Source organism: Quercus lobata, chromosome 12 (genome assembly GCF_001633185.2).
Source record: "Quercus lobata isolate SW786 chromosome 12, ValleyOak3.0 Primary Assembly, whole genome shotgun sequence".
Lineage (NCBI taxonomy): Eukaryota > Viridiplantae > Streptophyta > Magnoliopsida > Fagales > Fagaceae > Quercus > Quercus lobata.
The window spans coordinates 31,952,154-31,968,487 of record NC_044915.1 but is presented as its reverse complement, the minus strand read 5'-3'; the positions used below and the strand labels follow the sequence as shown (position 1 = coordinate 31,968,487).

Here is a 16,334-nt window from a genome sequence, read left to right as displayed (position 1 = left end):
TACAAGAGCTTGCTTCTTATATACATATATGGGTTGAGCTTAGCCTAATTCTTTTAATCATATATTATTTATAGGAGAGTAAGTCGGCTACACATCCTTTACTGTGAAGGAATTTGCGTTGCATGCAAACATGCCTTGGAAGCAAATCAAAGACTTACATGCCACTCTAAGAAAAACAATTCCTAATGGGAATCTAAATACAAGTTACGAATTGGATATTAAAAGGAGTGGTTGAAATTTGATTAGTTTTTGTTAAATAAATAAGAAATTAAAAAAAATAAAAATCATGTGAAAAATTGTAAGGCTACCAAAGGTCCAAAACTTATGTGACATAATATGGAAGACTTCAAAAAAAATCAAACATCTTCGGCTATTATATATTAATATAGATATTGATGTGTTATACAATATGACTGGAAAAAGATTTACTGTGTTGTACAACATTAGCTAATGCTTTTGATGTGGTGTATGATCAAAATTTAAAACTTTGGAGGAAGCATTCATGGTCAAGTAATTGATGCTGGGCCATGATGAAATAAAATTCTTATTCATCAAAATAGAAATTGATGCTAGGAGAATTGAACTTGTTGCAGGTCACTCTCAACTTGACTTCTTCATTGATTCGTCAAGTGCATTCAATCTTTCAACAAGCGGGGGATGAGAATAACGATAAGCTGAGTACCATGGATCTGTGTTCACAACTGACAGGTTAAAGTCCTGAAAGCATAGTTGCAAAAACTTTCAATTAGTAGGAAGTAACTCAATAAGAATGATCACACATTCACTAAGCTAATGAAGATCAAGTGCTTTGTGTTATTGTTGGTCATAAGATACCAATCTTTGATCATTGAGTCATCCTTTGGGCCATTATGTGCATTATTAAAGTTTAACCCACCTGAAGTTTTATAAGACCTGCTCGGAGTGCTCTTCCGTAACCTAAGTTCTTGGCAAAAGCGTCAGCCTGAGTCCACAAGAAGCCAAATAGATGGTACAAGTTAGCACCAAAATAGATATGAGAAAAAGAAAAAGATTCAAGTATCAGAAATAATTGAGATATGTAAGATGCCAGAAACTCTGCAATAAAACTGTCATTTACCTTAAATTCAGATGATCTGCTTAAAAGATTCATGCAGAATTCAAGAAGGCGTTGGACAGGCATCACAATGTGCTATAAACAAGAAACAATTACATAAGATAATTAGTTCCTCAATCGACAATTGGAAATATTTCAATAATGCAATATATTTATTGCAACTAACTAAAACACCATGGCCTTTATTCTGCATATGTCTATGACTTTTCAACAGACTAACTTTCCCATGTATTTTTTCCCCATCATTTTATCCTATCCAAATAAAAACGTACAAATATTTACATCACTGCATTTCTATATTCGAACCTGATAGATGTAGAACCCAATAACTACAGGCTGTGTATCAAATCCAAACATTTGAAACAAAGCATTTGACTGCCTCACGAAGAAAAATAATCCTAATTGCAGGAGTACCGGTACCTGAATGCATGTATATGAAAAACAAAATCAGATCAACCATTATATCTCTCAGCTTCATTAGTTAAAGCATCTCAATAAAATTGAGACAAGTACTAAGACAAGTAGAGAGAAATTCCATGAGCAAACCTGCATTGCCACAAATGCATAAACTGTATGATTGAGTTTCCAGTGTCCCATTTCGTGGGCAATTATTGCAGTAATTTCATCTGTGTCCCTGCACTGCAAAAATTTTGTTTGCTTAGCCACGTGAACCATACCTTTAAGTTCCATTATAACCATCACACACTCAATTTTCCTGAAGCTTCTAAAACAAGTATCACAATGGCTACCCTTGAGTCAAAGAATGACTTTAGAAATTGTTGTGACATATGACTAGTATTAATCAACATCATAGAGCTCGAGGATGATTTAAAAGTTCCCAAGTTATTTCAAGCCATAGAACTCTTTTCACAGATGTCCTGGAATTGCAGGATGAAAAGTATGGAGAAGCACATTCTGTATTCTTAAACCCATTGTACCATATCCATAGAGAATTAAAGATATTCAACATTGAGAGAAACATGATAAAATTGGAAAACAAATTAACACAAAAGGGATGCTTTTCTTACTAGGGACAATTTAGAGGAAGGAAGAAGAGGATTTTATGTTCTCCAGTAGGCTATGCTCACAAACCTGCTTAAATAATGTGTCATTGAGGACGATGTTCTTCTTTTGAACTCCAAACATATATGCCTGCATACATTGTTTAAAAAAAAAGACTAATATCACGTCTGCAACATATGAATAAATGAAAGTGCAAAATGAAGATATTCACGACCCAAGACTATGGAATACACGTTTATGAGCTTATATGAAAGGATGAATTTTCTGTTGTTGTAGTGCCCTCGAGCCATATGACGTTACTATATACTCAAAATGACTAGTCAATTTAAAATTAGGCTTCTCATAATCAGTTATATAACCCAGCTCAACCTAGTAAACATCTGATGTGAGACTCACACATCCACACAACGCATACTTTTCCAATCCAATACGCATATTCCAGGGTATGACATTATGAGTTGCCATTCCAAAGTGCTTCATGTAAACAACTGTCAACATTTGTTATGGACTAGGTAACCAAATTAAATAATAATAATCATCCCGTTCAACCAGACATATCATATTATTTGGGCAATTATACCATATAAAAAACACATGATATTGTGATGTTTTGTCAGTCATGTTTGGAATAAAAAGCTACAGAAGAAAGTAAGAGGAATAAGTATGGAGTTGAATTCTCACATGGCTGTGTGTTGTCCTCCCGGATCCATCCTCAACAAATATCTTTTCCAATGGAAAATTTAGGGAGGCTGCCAGATTCACAATTTTCCTTCTGAGCTCCCCATTTGGAAGCTGTTTAAGGAAAATGGTTAGGAAAAGTGTAAAAGGGAAACGATAAGCAACAATTTAGAAGGAACACTTATATTGCAATGATACATTACAGATGTTAATGAATGTTAGTAGGAGTTTTTTTTTTTTTTTTTGTCACAATAGGCAGCTACAGATACTCACTGGGGTGAACTTGTTGAAAAGAGGAGCTATAAAACGAGGATACAGAGTTGTTGTTGCAACAGAACCAAGGAGTGAAAATAACCAAAAGTAGATAACCAAGTAGGAACCTCCATTCTGCAGCATGCCAAAAAAATGTGAGTAAATGCTCTATTAGAAAAATGTATTTAGTACTTAGGAGTTGCATTTATTTGAAAGAAAGTACCTGTACTATTCCTATAGCTGCAGCAACAATTGGAGCTCCAAGTAGCAAACTAGTGCATTGTCCTAGTAACCACTCCTTTAAGAATTGCCCTATTGTTCTCTGATATTTTCAGGAAAATATCTTAGGACCTTGCCCAATAAATTTGGGAAAATAATTATAATGTATGTGAAGCTTGACAATGTAATTTGAGGCTGAAACAAAAGAGAAGTATGCTTACTTCATTGGAAATATGGCGGGCTTCAATTACAAAGGTGGAGTACAGAGAAAATGGAAATTCAAAAATCTGCACGAGAAATTACAATAAATCACCATCATCAATTTCTTAAAACAAAGGTTAGAGCTAATTGAATATGCTTATATTCTAGTCTATAATCCTATACCTAATAAGAATCTGCGATTTAATCACTTAAAGCACCCTCAAAGAGAAAGTAAACAAAACATGGGCTAATTTGAAGTGTTCTTAAATTTTGTTATAGGCTTATAGCGTTATATTTCTATCAATTGTGTCACATGTATTTTCTCGCCTAGCAAAAATGGTGATTTTTTGTCACTTCTCTCTAGTATTTTATGGCATTTGGTGAGGCAAAAAACGACAGCCCAAAACCATAATGGTGATGAGTGATTTGGATCCTCTCAATTTTCAAATGAATTGGAAAGTGTTCATTTAATAGCTATGATTTAAAGTGGAGTAAATATAGGGTATAGATTGTGCCAACTCATTTAAAATTTCACTATGGTTCAATTTTAAAATTTACTCCACTTTAAATTTCACTTGGAAAATAGAGAGAATCCTTATCCATGAGTTAGGGACTTGAGAGTTGTGCAACAAGCCCTCCTCGCTCATCAACCCATGCAAGTTTATTATGTGTGGTGGTGCGGGTTGGCAGTTTTGACATCAAAATATCAAGTCGATTTGACTTATAGGTTGAGATTTTTCTAAACCATGAGAACCGACCCCCTACCTCTATGGATAAAATAAATATTGGCAATATTAGAAAAGATGAGGTATCTTTGGTGTGATAAGCTCATAGTTACATAATACATATTGTTATGGTTAAAGAATGTTGACCAAAGCGAAGCAAGATCTATTCATTTTAAGGAATGTTAAAAATATACATCATGTGCCAACTCCACACAACCCTTCTATTTGAAACTACATAGATTTTCAATCGACCAGCCAGTTGTAGAGATTGGTTGTAAATTTATATTTTTCCAACTCATGAATAGTGGTTTGGTTAAAAATATTGGCTTTTAACCCACCTAACCCAACCTGTGCCCAATCCTAAATTGATGACAAAAATACCCCATCCTAACCAATTTTGCTTGTCTTATCCCAATTGTGTGTATATTTATATAATTTGATTTTTATACATAGTTTATTATCATCCCCAAACATTAATATCTTTCATTATTCTCACTGTCACCCCTTCCTTGCCTCTCTCGTCTCTGTATCATCAATATTAGAATCACTATATTAGTGATGGCAAAATGCCTATATCTCGTCCCACACCTTGACTTGTACTGTTCCTGCCTAGATTTTTCATGCCCCAAAGCGGGTAGGGGTAAGGACGAGACACCCATGATTTGAAGTCCGGTTCATGCATTACTATCCCTAGACCATAACACTATATTTGGCCGTTTGTAAAGGAATAGAATTTACAGGCAGTAAGCAAATTTGTATCAGACCTGAGACAACAAGGTCATGGCTGCTAAGAATGAAAGGGAGTGAAGGATTTCATTCTCTGCATTAAGACCAATGCACAACACCAAACTTCCTGACCTCTGCAACAACAAAAAAACAACAATAAGGACTATTTGGATACCGTTTATTTTACTGAAACTAAAAAATTATTGTTGAAAGTATCTTAGATAAAGATAAAAATTAGTTGAAATAATACAGTAAGGTCATGAATAATGCCAAAAAGTGTAACAAGGTCCATGAATAATAGCAAAAATAAACTGAATAGTAAAATAATTTTAATTTATAATTCCTTTCCAAACGCGCGCTAAGATTCAATCAAACTGTTTTTCCCCCTTTCACTATAGCAGTGTAGCACCCACTAATAACTTATACCTTCCACAGCCAAGGCAGTATATTATGCAGCAATATCATGCAGTCCACCAGTGTGGTTGCAAATTCATGAACAAAGTAGAGACGGCTGTGTAAAGTGTAAACCAGGACAAACGTGTTAAAAAACAATATTATTCCATATGTGATTCACAAAGGCTAAAACCATACTAAGAAGAAGATGAAAGCAGAGTTGATATGCAACCTTTTATCAATACTATGAGCTCTAAACTTCCTGAACCTTTCCGGGCTTATCGCGCCTTGGGAAATCAGTTGAAGCGTTGGCAGTTTTAGTACTGCATATTGCCTCAGGTCTAGATATGTTTCAAAAAGGTACCGCAAGATCATAACGCCTATGAAAACAGGTTGTGTTAGTGAATTTGTTAGTTAAAATAATCAAATATGACTCTAAATGGTTAAGAAGTTCAGAGAGAAAGAAACAGGTTTTAAAGATAAAAAAGAAACATATATACATTGAAGAAAGAGACAGAAAATGCTCAAAAAAAAAAAAAAAATGGTGTTGAACACAGGTTTTTAACTTTAAATCAGCTATAAGGATTCAGAAAAACGAACAACAACATATAAAATAAAGGACATGCAGACGAAATTTGAGAGTGACTTAGGAACAAGATGAAAGAAAAGGACTTTACCCACTACAGCTTCGATAACCAAGAATTCCATTGCATGCAAGTTCAGAGATGAACAATTCAATGAAGGAAGGAAACGAGATTTTCAGGCACAGGCTAAAGCAAATACTGTGAATCTTTTTATAGAGAAAAATGGTGTACAACGAAGGTTTGTGAATTTGAAAATATTGTAGGAGGGAAAAGTGAGATTTGCTATATTAAGCAAGTAAGGTTGGATATAATTTGATTAATTGTATCCTGAAAAATAAATAAACAAAAATAGTTATAAAATACAGTCCGCAGGCACTTTTTTTTTTTGGCTGAATTCAGGCCATTTATGTAAAATGACTTGACTTGGGTAAAATTGACTCAGTTTTACCCACAAGGGCCTAGCCCAACTTATATGCTCTATTTCAACCTGTGATTGGCCCAATTCTCTTCACTGCTATAAACTCTTAAAAATGAATTTAGCTCTTGCTTACTTACCAAAAAGAATTTAACACTTATCAATCATTTAATTTTTCAGGAAAAAAGAAAAAGAAAAATAAGTTATCATTGAAAATAAATGATATTGTTTAAAAAAATCAAGCCGTTTGAAAGAATGTTTTCAATCTAATATGGCAAATTATGAATTGAGATATTTTGACGTAATTCATACGTTACAAAACGTTAATCTTACGTTTACGCCTACCAAAATATCAGATAAACTCAATCACCTTGATTAATTAGGTAATGTATGTGAAGAATAATGCATAATCTAGTGAAAATCTTTCTTTCTTTTTTTTAGTTTATGAGATAAAATCCGTCCGCATTTATTTTTTGGGTAAGTAAGTTGGAAATATAAATTTTAACCAAATTTCACTAACCCGCAGTCGTGGACTGTTTACCGCTTTCTTCATTTAAAATTTGATAATTGATTTTTAAGTAAATTGAAAATATTTATTTCAATGAAATTTCACACCTATGAATTTTTTACATCTCTCTTCATTTAGAATATGATAATTGCTATTTTAGTAAGTTTAGAAATATTTATTTCAACCAAATTTCACTAATCTGCACCCATTCCACTTTTCATTTAAATTTGATGATTGCTTTTTTAAGTAAGTTGAAAATATTTATTTCAACCAAATTTCACTAACCCGTGCCCATGGATTTTTACCACTTTCTGCATTTAAAATTTGATAAATTTTTTTTAGTAAGTTCGAAATGTTTATTTCAACTAAATTTCACTAACCAGCACCTAAGATTTATAATTTATTTTGCCGCTTACTTTATTTAGATTAGATAATTGTTTTTTAGTAAGTTTGGAATGTTTATTTCAACTAAATTTTACTAACGAGTGTTGTATATAAAGATATATACAAGGATAGGTTGTAATAATGAAATAAGGTTGGAGAGTATTCATTTGTAAAATGAATAATATTGTATTTCAAGATCTAGAATTTTCTTTTTGAAAATTCAAGTTTCAAGTCATTCGATCGGTCAAAACTTTTGTTCAATCGATCAAATTGATCAAGAAAATTGATCTGAAGTTTCTACCTGTTGACTCAATTGATGCTCGATACCTGTTTAACCGATCGAAAAGAACCTTCGATTGATGCTCGATTCCTCTCGATCGATCGAGCCTCATGAAAACTATTTTTTGCAAAATTGTGGAAACCATTCTAAACGTTGGGAAAGGTTGTAAATCTTGTAAACGGTTTTTTGAGACATCGTAACTCTCCATACATACCTTTTGAAGGGTTATAACCCTATGGGTATAAATAGAGGTTAATATTCACTTGAAAATAGTAAGTTACAAAGAAACACAAGAAATCTTGTGAGTATTCTCCAAAATTGTTATTTCTAGAACCCAATAAACTTGGTCGTATCCTTGGGACAAGTTTGTAAAAACCCTTTAGCAACTTGCGTATGAGAACAAATATTGTCTAAAGATAACATTCAATTGTGCCTCCAAGTCAATCATTAATTTCTATTTGCTTGATGTATTCTTTTGTTCTCTCATTGTCACTCCTTGATTTGGTAAAATCCCCAACAACCAGCTCATGATTTATAATTTATTTTACCGTTTACTTCATTTAAAATTTGATAATTGCTTTTTCAATATATAATTTAAATTTATTTCTCTAACTTATTTTTGCATTAATTAAATACTAGAAATGGATTGAGTTGGCCCATGTGGGGGGTAGGCTAGAAGTGATACGTAAGGGGTGAACCATTTTGAAAAAAACACTCGGTGAAAGCCTAGGTATTGAAAAAAAAATTGTTTTGACGGCTTAATTTTGGGATATAATTGGGGTTTTTAGTGAGGAATTTGGTAATTTTAGGTTTATACTCGTGGTTCCTAAAAATCGAGCTTTAGGCTTAAAAATCTCATGTGTTAGGGAAATGTTGGTAAAAAAAAATTCTAAAACTACCAAAAGTGATGAAAAAATCCTTTAAACCTATTATATGATCCTTTAAAAAATCCCTTAATTTGGCAAGGTAGTATGCTCCGCTCTCTTGCAATCCGAACTCTAATCAAAATACTAAATGTGACTATCAAAGATTGGCCTTGTAATTCAATGATATTATTTACTATTTAGTCTCTTTTATAAGGAAAATCAGGACTCAAAATTCCATATTCCACTTATTATAAGATTTGATTAATAATATATAATAATTAAAAAATTAAAAATCCTTACAGGCCTAATCGTGGGGCCCAAAATCAATAGGCCCAAACAATCATTTGAGGCCTTGCTGGCCCAAACAAACAGCACCCTGATGTGGCTCAAGAAAATTCATGATAATCATTTCATCCCGCGCAAAACGATGCGGTTCAACTCAATGAGGCCAAAAAGAGTGAATAAATTCCTTCATAGTTCCAAACCAATACAACATTCAAGAAAAAAGAAGAAGCCTCTGGACTACGCAATATTATTACACAGTAGATTCCAATTGTTCATTCCACTATTCCAACTCACTCTCGAATTAATATTACTTACTTTGCTGGCAAACTCAGAACCGCCGAAAACAAAATTCCTCACTCGGTTTTGTGAATTTGATTACTTGCACTTGCTGGTCGCTTTGATTAAGCAATGGCTGACGTTCAAATGGGAGACAGAGACACAGAGACCTTCGCGTTTCAGGCAGAGATCAACCAGCTTTTGAGTCTCATCATCAACACCTTCTATAGCAACAAGGAAATCTTCCTTCGTGAGCTCATCAGCAATGCTTCTGATGTACGTAAAATCACACACACAAGCACACAAAACCTTTCTTAATTTTCTCGTGTATTATCGTATAAATTTTCCTATTATGTTGTTATTTATGGTTTCTTTTGGTTGAAGTCGAAGTTAACAGGAACCCCAGAAAAGAGAGTAGGAAATTTTGATTTATACAATATAAAAAAAAATTAAAAGCTTCACAACTTTTACTTGAGATGATTTCTGTTTCGGATTGAGACTGATTTTTTTTTTTTTTTTTTTTTTTTTGTAGGCATTGGATAAGATCAGATATGAGAGCTTGAGAGACAAGAGCAAGCTTGAGAGTCAACCCGAGCTCTTCATTAGGATTGTACCAGACAAAGTCAACAAGACCCTCTCAATCATAGACAGCGGTATAGGCATGACTAAAGCAGGTACATAATTATAAGCATCCCAGTTTTCTTACTCTTCTCTGTTTTCTTTTCTTTTATTAGTTTTTGGTTTTTGGGTTCCGATTGGACAAGTCTAAAATGGGTTCTTCTTCTTGTTAGATTTGGTGAACAACTTGGGAACAATAGCAAGGTCAGGAACCAAGGAGTTCATGGAGGCGTTGCAGGCTGGGGGTGATGTGAGCATGATTGGGCAGTTTGGCGTTGGATTCTACTCGGCTTACCTTGTTGCTGACAAGGTTATTGTGACTAGTAAGCACAATGATGACGAGCAGTACATCTGGGAGTCTCAGGCTGGTGGCTCTTTCACTATCACCAGGGATGTCAATGGCGAGCCCTTGGGTAGAGGAACAAAGGTCACTCTTTTCCTCAAGGAAGACCAGGTAAGAATAAACAAGCCCCATTTAAAGATGACTGTTTTTGTTGTTGCTGTTGTTGTCCTTAAATTATGCTATGGGGGGACTTGATGCTAGTATGCAGGCTATCAATGTAGCTTTCGTGGTTTCAATCTAACAACGCTAAACTATATTGTCCGATAGTTTAGTTTTAATTTTGTAGTTATCCCTCACCTCAACTATTAATTATGTCAATTTTATCCCTCAATGCAATAATTTTTAACAATAAAATTGACTTAATTTTAGAAGTAGAGGAACAAAATTGACATAATTAATAGTTGGACCTTGCTAATGATCGAGTAAGTATTCTTGATGGTAGTTTTTGGATAGTTTTGGATACTAGGAGAAAATGAACCAAAGTTTTTGGATAGTTTTGTCAATGGTCTAATCCCAAATCTAAGAATGGCATATGTCCTATGCTTTTTTGTGCGTGATCTTGAATTTTGATTAACTGCCTTGGTATTGAAATGAATGTACTCTTAATTGATTTTGTAGTTGGAGTACTTGGAGGAGAGGAAATTGAAGGACCTTGTGAAGAAGCACTCTGAGTTCATCAGCTACCCCATATACCTCTGGACTGAGAAGACCATTGAGAAAGAGGTCAGTGATGATGAAGATGATGAAACCAAGAAGGAAGAGGAGGGTGACGTAGAGGATGTTGATGAGGAAAAGGAAAAGAAGTCTAAGAAGAAAAAGGTTAAGGAGGTGACCCATGAGTGGCAACTCGTCAACAAGCAGAAACCAATTTGGCTGCGAAAGCCTGAGGAGATCACCAAGGAAGAGTATGCCTCTTTCTACAAGAGCCTCACCAATGACTGGGAGGATCACCTTGCTGTGAAGCACTTCTCTGTTGAAGGGCAACTTGAGTTCAAAGCCATCCTTTTCGTTCCTAAGAGAGCCCCATTTGATCTTTTTGACACGAGGAAGAAGTTGAACAATATCAAGCTCTATGTGAGGAGGGTGTTTATCATGGACAACTGTGAAGAACTCATTCCTGAGTATCTCAGCTTTGTGAAGGGTGTGGTGGATTCTGATGATCTCCCACTCAATATTTCCCGTGAAACGCTACAACAAAACAAGATTCTCAAGGTCATTAGGAAGAACCTGGTGAAGAAGTGCATTGAGATGTTCAATGAGATTGCAGGGAACAAGGAGGACTATGCCAAATTCTATGAAGCTTTCTCCAAGAATATTAAGTTGGGAATCCACGAAGATAGCCAGAACAGGACTAAACTGGCTGACCTGCTTAGGTACTACTCAACTAAAAGTGGTGATGAAATGACCAGCTTGAAGGACTATGTAACAAGAATGAAGGATGGTCAGAAAGATATCTATTACATAACTGGTGAGAGCAAAAAGGCTGTTGAGAACTCACCTTTCCTTGAGAAGCTGAAGAAGAAGGGCTATGAAGTCCTCTTCATGACTGATGCCATTGATGAGTATGTTGTTGGACAGTTGAAGGAATATGATGGGAAGAAGCTTGTTGCTGCCACAAAGGAAGGGCTTAAGATAGAGGATGACTCTGAGGAAGAGAAAAGGAAAAGGGAGGAAAAGAAGAAATCATTTGAGAACCTGTGCAAGACAATTAAAGACATTCTTGGGGACAGGGTGGAGAAAGTGGTGGTCTCTGATAGGATTGTAGATTCACCTTGCTGCTTGGTCACTGGGGAATATGGATGGACAGCTAACATGGAAAGGATCATGAAAGCACAGGCTCTAAGGGACAACAGCATGAGTTCTTACATGTCAAGCAAGAAGACAATGGAAATTAACCCAGATAATGGCATTATGGAAGAGTTAAGGAAAAGGGCTGAGGTTGACAAGAATGACAAGTCTGTGAAGGACCTAGTGTTGCTGCTCTATGAGACTGCCCTCTTGACTTCTGGGTTCAGCCTCGACGAACCCAACACATTCGCCTCAAGAATTCACAGGATGCTGAAGCTGGGTCTGAGCATTGAGGAGGATGAGAGTACTGGTGAGGATGCTGAAATGCCTGCATTGGAGGAGGATGGCAATGAGGAGAGCAAGATGGAGGAAGTCGACTGAAAGAGACGAAGTGGCATCTTTTGGCGAAATAACATTAAGTCTGCTAAGAAAGGACTCAAAATCATCAGTGGGTTTCTGTTATTTGTTGTTGTGGAGTGATGGTTTTCTTTTGGTTTTCAGTTTTTGCTTTTTCTAGCCTTTTAGTTTCTAGCTTTTGTTTAGTGTATCTGTGGATGGTTGTAATTGTCGTTATCTAGTATGTTGCTCTTAGTGACTTGTAGTCTTGTAATATGTTTTCAAGATATATATATAATTCTACCGTGTTACTCTTTTAAGTTCCATAGTAATCAATCATCCAAAAGAAAAAACTAGTTCCACAATAACACTTACTTAAAATGAGAAGGTATACGAGAGAGAAAGGTAATCCCAAACTGCAGCTTAAATTTTGGTAACTTGTCATGCTCGAGAGTGACCTAGTTGTAATCATCCTCTTGTTATGCTGAGCAGAAAAGGTGGGAAACACTGCTACTGAGAATTATACAATCGATGCAAAAATTCTGCCCACAGCACCGAAGAATTTTACATAGGAGCTGTGGACTTTTACTTCCGGAAGTTCTTCGAGTAGAGAATGACTAACCTAAAAACAACATTTACCAAAATCTTCTAAAATTGCAATACACTATAGAGGATATTAATCCTTCAAATTAAAAAAACATTCACCAAATCTTTTTTGTATTGCAAGTTTTGAGAATGTCCACTTAAGAAGATTTGCAACTCTAAATACTACGTTCAATGGAATTAATTAAAACGATTTTAGTTTTTAATTTAAATAAAGTAATAAACAATAAAAATATCAACTATCTACCAATTAAATTGATAGGTTAGTCATATTATTTGAAGATTATATATTACTTAACTTCAAAACACATGGTTTTATTGGAGCAAAGTCCAATTCAAGAATTTATACCAAACAATTTGTGACAAAAAAATTACTTTAAAAAATATGCTCTAAGATTTTCAAATAAGTTAATTAATCGTTTAAAGTCACTTTCTGAGTCGCCTTTAAGCAAAGAAAGCATGGATACCTAAAGCAATGAAAACACGACAGCCAAAAACTGAATATAATATGATGACGAATTGAGAAAATGTAGTTATTAAAAGAACAGGAAAAATAAATAGTAACTATTTCAAATCCGTCAGCTAATATTCTCAAACACTAGAGCAATGAAAACAAACTGCTATTTAACTCCCATGTGCAGCCAGTCAAATTCACTCTTTACTCGGCTAGAAAACTTTTAATGTCAAAACCATTCAAAATAGTAGGAATAATCACACTCAAGGATGATTTGAGCTAGCTGCGCCCCCACCAAAACCACCAGCACCACGACCAAAGCCTGGCCTTCCACCAGGACCCTGCAAGTCAGTAGCAAAAAAGAGTGAATCGCTGTATAAAAGAAACCCAAACTATAATCCCACATGTTCTTGATACACAATCACATTAAAATACAAAAAGTGCCTTAATAGGCAAGCAAATCACCCCCAACTGTCTGACAGCATAGAACACCAGTAATGCAACCCTTAGCGAAATAAAAATATTGCAGTTGTTGATCCATAGTATTATATTCATCTCATATAATCACTCATTTCCATTTAGAATAATTCTATATAAGTATTTAAACAGAAGCATAGAACATTTGAAAGCCAGAGTTGAAGACATCAAAACGAATAGAGAGTCACACATAGCACTAATGCATTTTTCAGAGATTCTAACTCCCATAGCACTAATGCATTTTTCAGAGATTCTAACTCCACAATTAAACTAGAACTTCCAACATTTCCACGATTCAAATTTATTAAGTTTATACATTTCGCACCATCAGTTTTTAGCTCAAATAAATCTTTTAGCAAATAACCATAATCGTTTAAAACATCAACATCCAAATCCCTCCTTTCCCACAAGACAAGTCCAGAAGCTTCCCATTGTAATGGAAAGAGTTATGACTCAGCTCTACTCATGAAAAGCAACAAAAACTTGTCAAAACCATGTAAATAGCCATGAAGGTCAGAAGCAACCCCACTAATGAAAAGAACATTTACTGGCATCCCTCTCAACAGACTGACCAACCTCATCCAACCTAAGCGATATAAAGCATATAAGAAGAAAAGGAACAATGCTAGAAACTATTTAGAAGAAACATTTTGCTATCAAATAGATTTGTATGTTCCCCCACAGCCCTCTGACCATTACCATAAAAAATAAAGAATGATATAAAAACAGGAAAAAAATCATTTAAACATAACATAATATACTGAAAGAAAGCACCAAAAGAAGATAAAGTAATATTACCCCAAAGCTAGGTTTGTAGTCAGCAGGAGCTCCACCTTTGTCACCAAAGTCACCACCAGGTGCACGGGGACCAGCACGGTACCCATCTCGGTCACCAAATCTCCGCTCTCCATCAAAACGAGGTGGGCCACTAATTCAAAGCCATCAACAATAAAACCCAATCAAAAACACAATCCCAACAACAACAAATGCAACAACAATCTCATATCACATTACAATCTATTGAGAAACCACAATATAACACCACCAACCCAATAACCTAAATTAACAGCAACAACCCCATTCACATTGCATTCAATTGAAGAACCCCAATAACATAAATTAAATTTAAAACAATGGTAAAAGAATCAACAACCAATTAATAATAGCAAATTCTACAACAAACCCATATCAAATTACAATCTATTAAAAACCCACAATATATCAACAACCCAGTAGCATAAAAAACAACAGCAAAAAATGTAAACAAATCAATGAGAATTACCGGGAGCGATCGCCGGATGGGCCGAAGGGGCGGCCAGCAGGCTTGGCCTGTTTCTTCAAAGTGGCAGGGACGATTTCGGAAGGGAGGTTGAGGTAAGTTCTGAGGAACTCAATGCCATCGTTTGTGAGGTACCAGTAGTAGTGCATCCAAGCAAAGGTCTCACGCACATAAGCCTTTGACTTGAAGCTCTGCATTAGCTTAATCACCTGCAAGTTCGGCACATCGATCTCTGGATGCTTTGCCAGATTATAGTCCTTCTTGGCATAGCAAACTCCCTCTGAAACCCCAGAAAATTCGAAATCTAAATCCGACAAATAAAGCATCTAAATACATATATACATAATGTGTGTGAATTTGGATGTACCTTGGAAGAGGTACTTGGAGATTTCACGACGGTTCTTCTCGGAAATGATCTGGGTAGGAAATTAAATAGACGAGTTCAGAAATTAAATGATAAAAAAAAAAACAGCTTGGATGCCGAGAAAATGTGGGAAAGGAAAAAGACAAAAGAAATTAATTTCTTGCAGCTGTGTAGATCCATTAGAAGCCTAAAACCCTAGTTAACAGTTGTAACAGATACAACATCTAGATTATAAAACATGCCTAAGAGTTTCAGTTTCTATTATTTTCCTATGGTTTCTCAGCAACCAAACAGAGCAAAAGAAAGAAAATTAAATATGAGAGAGAGAGAATAGTACCATGGTTGCGAGAGAGATTGAGGCAGCGACGGCGAGAGGGGGCGGCAACAAGCTGATTGTTCTTGTAAGAGCTCTCTCTCTCTAATCGCTTGCAGCAGTAAACCCTAGATTTATGTAGCCTGGGTTTTATAGCCCATTGTTGCTGCGGGGTTAGCGTAGTTTCATTTGGGCTTCATTTTGGGCCTCTGTGGTTTACTCTATAAGGCCTAATTGATTACAATGATCCGGAGTATAATGGCCTTCGCATGCGATAAGGCCTTTGTTTTTTTTTTCTTTTTTTTCTTTTAAGTGTCATGAGATTAGTTAAAAAATGACAATAATTACACGTTTATTTTATAGCAAAAAAAAAAAAAAAACTGTGTTTTTATATTTTATACATAGTTGTCAAATCGTGAATCGTATCGTGAATCGATTTTTGATTTTTTTGTATCGTGTATCGTATCGAATCGTGTATCGTAAGATACACAAACACCTAATAAAATTATAAAATAATTATAAATATACATATATAAAATGTATATTCATTATAAATTCAAAATATATTCAACTAATAACCAATTTAATCATTACTTATGTAATAAAATTTAACAAAGCTAACAAAATAAATCAAATTAACTTATATTTATAACATGCACATTCAAATTAATTAAACTCAGAAGTAATACATGATATATGAACCAAAATTATAATATCTTTTCATCATCTTGATTAATCAACTCCATCTAAGTCAATGTTATCATCATGTTTAGCACTTTGCAAAATTATTTTTTCATAGACATTTTCTTTATTATTATCAACATTTACTTCTTCTTTTTTTGGTTTTTTTA

The 16,334-nt window shown here is 34.8% G+C and overlaps 3 protein-coding genes across 3 annotated transcripts; 1 reads left to right on the top strand and 2 right to left on the bottom strand.

Moving 5' to 3' along the window:
• Nucleotides 1–516: 516 nt before the first annotated feature.
• LOC115969975 (CAAX prenyl protease 1 homolog) lies at nt 517–6,018 on the bottom strand. Its single transcript, XM_031089617.1, has 14 exons — nt 5,988–6,018; nt 5,543–5,690; nt 5,344–5,428; nt 4,956–5,051; nt 3,487–3,552; nt 3,270–3,368; nt 3,068–3,181; nt 2,798–2,908; nt 2,186–2,245; nt 1,640–1,732; nt 1,400–1,513; nt 1,097–1,168; nt 896–961; nt 517–717 (listed from the first exon to the last, which is right to left on the bottom strand). Exons 1-14 carry the CDS (start codon nt 6,016–6,018, stop codon nt 601–603), a joined length of 1,272 nt encoding a protein of 423 aa, XP_030945477.1. The 3' UTR covers nt 517–600.
• A 2,749-nt stretch (nt 6,019–8,767) lies between these two features.
• Nucleotides 8,768–12,313, top strand: LOC115969821 (heat shock protein 83-like). Its single transcript, XM_031089437.1, has 4 exons — nt 8,768–9,184; nt 9,441–9,582; nt 9,700–9,980; nt 10,488–12,313. The coding sequence occupies exons 1-4, from the start codon at nt 9,041–9,043 to the stop codon at nt 12,036–12,038; spliced, it is 2,118 nt and encodes a 705-aa protein (XP_030945297.1). The 5' UTR covers nt 8,768–9,040; the 3' UTR covers nt 12,039–12,313.
• Nucleotides 12,314–13,072: 759 nt separating this feature from the next.
• Nucleotides 13,073–15,618, bottom strand: LOC115971527 (40S ribosomal protein S10-2-like). Its single transcript, XM_031091503.1, has 5 exons — nt 15,508–15,618; nt 15,174–15,222; nt 14,810–15,086; nt 14,326–14,455; nt 13,073–13,391 (listed from the first exon to the last, which is right to left on the bottom strand). Exons 1-5 carry the CDS (start codon nt 15,508–15,510, stop codon nt 13,314–13,316), a joined length of 537 nt encoding a protein of 178 aa, XP_030947363.1. The 5' UTR covers nt 15,511–15,618; the 3' UTR covers nt 13,073–13,313.
• Between the last annotated feature and the right edge of the window lie 716 nt (nt 15,619–16,334).

What these genes read in the sequence shown, in the direction of transcription:
- LOC115969975 (XM_031089617.1), bottom strand. Translation starts at nt 6,018, where the DNA reads ATGGAATTCTTGGTTATCGAAGCTGTAGTGG. An exon ending in CCATGACCTTGTTGTCTCAG is followed by an intron (nt 3,553 to 4,955) that starts GTCTGATACAAA and finishes TTTCTCGTGCAG; the next exon opens with ATTTTTGAATTTCCATTTTC. An exon ending in TTGGGTTCTACATCTATCAG is followed by an intron (nt 1,169 to 1,399) that starts GTTCGAATATAG and finishes TCTTGTTTATAG; the next exon opens with CACATTGTGATGCCTGTCCA.
- LOC115969821 (XM_031089437.1), top strand. Translation starts at nt 9,041, where the DNA reads ATGGCTGACGTTCAAATGGGAGACAGAGACACAGAGACCTTCGCGTTT. An exon ending in TCATCAGCAATGCTTCTGAT is followed by an intron (nt 9,185 to 9,440) that starts GTACGTAAAATC and finishes TTTTTTTTGTAG; the next exon opens with GCATTGGATAAGATCAGATA. An exon ending in TTTTCCTCAAGGAAGACCAG is followed by an intron (nt 9,981 to 10,487) that starts GTAAGAATAAAC and finishes TTGATTTTGTAG; the next exon opens with TTGGAGTACTTGGAGGAGAG.
- LOC115971527 (XM_031091503.1), bottom strand. An exon ending in CCATCCGGCGATCGCTCCCG is followed by an intron (nt 14,456 to 14,809) that starts GTAATTCTCATT and finishes GCTTTGAATTAG; the next exon opens with TGGCCCACCTCGTTTTGATG. An exon ending in ACTACAAACCTAGCTTTGGG is followed by an intron (nt 13,392 to 14,325) that starts GTAATATTACTT and finishes ACTGACTTGCAG; the next exon opens with GGTCCTGGTGGAAGGCCAGG.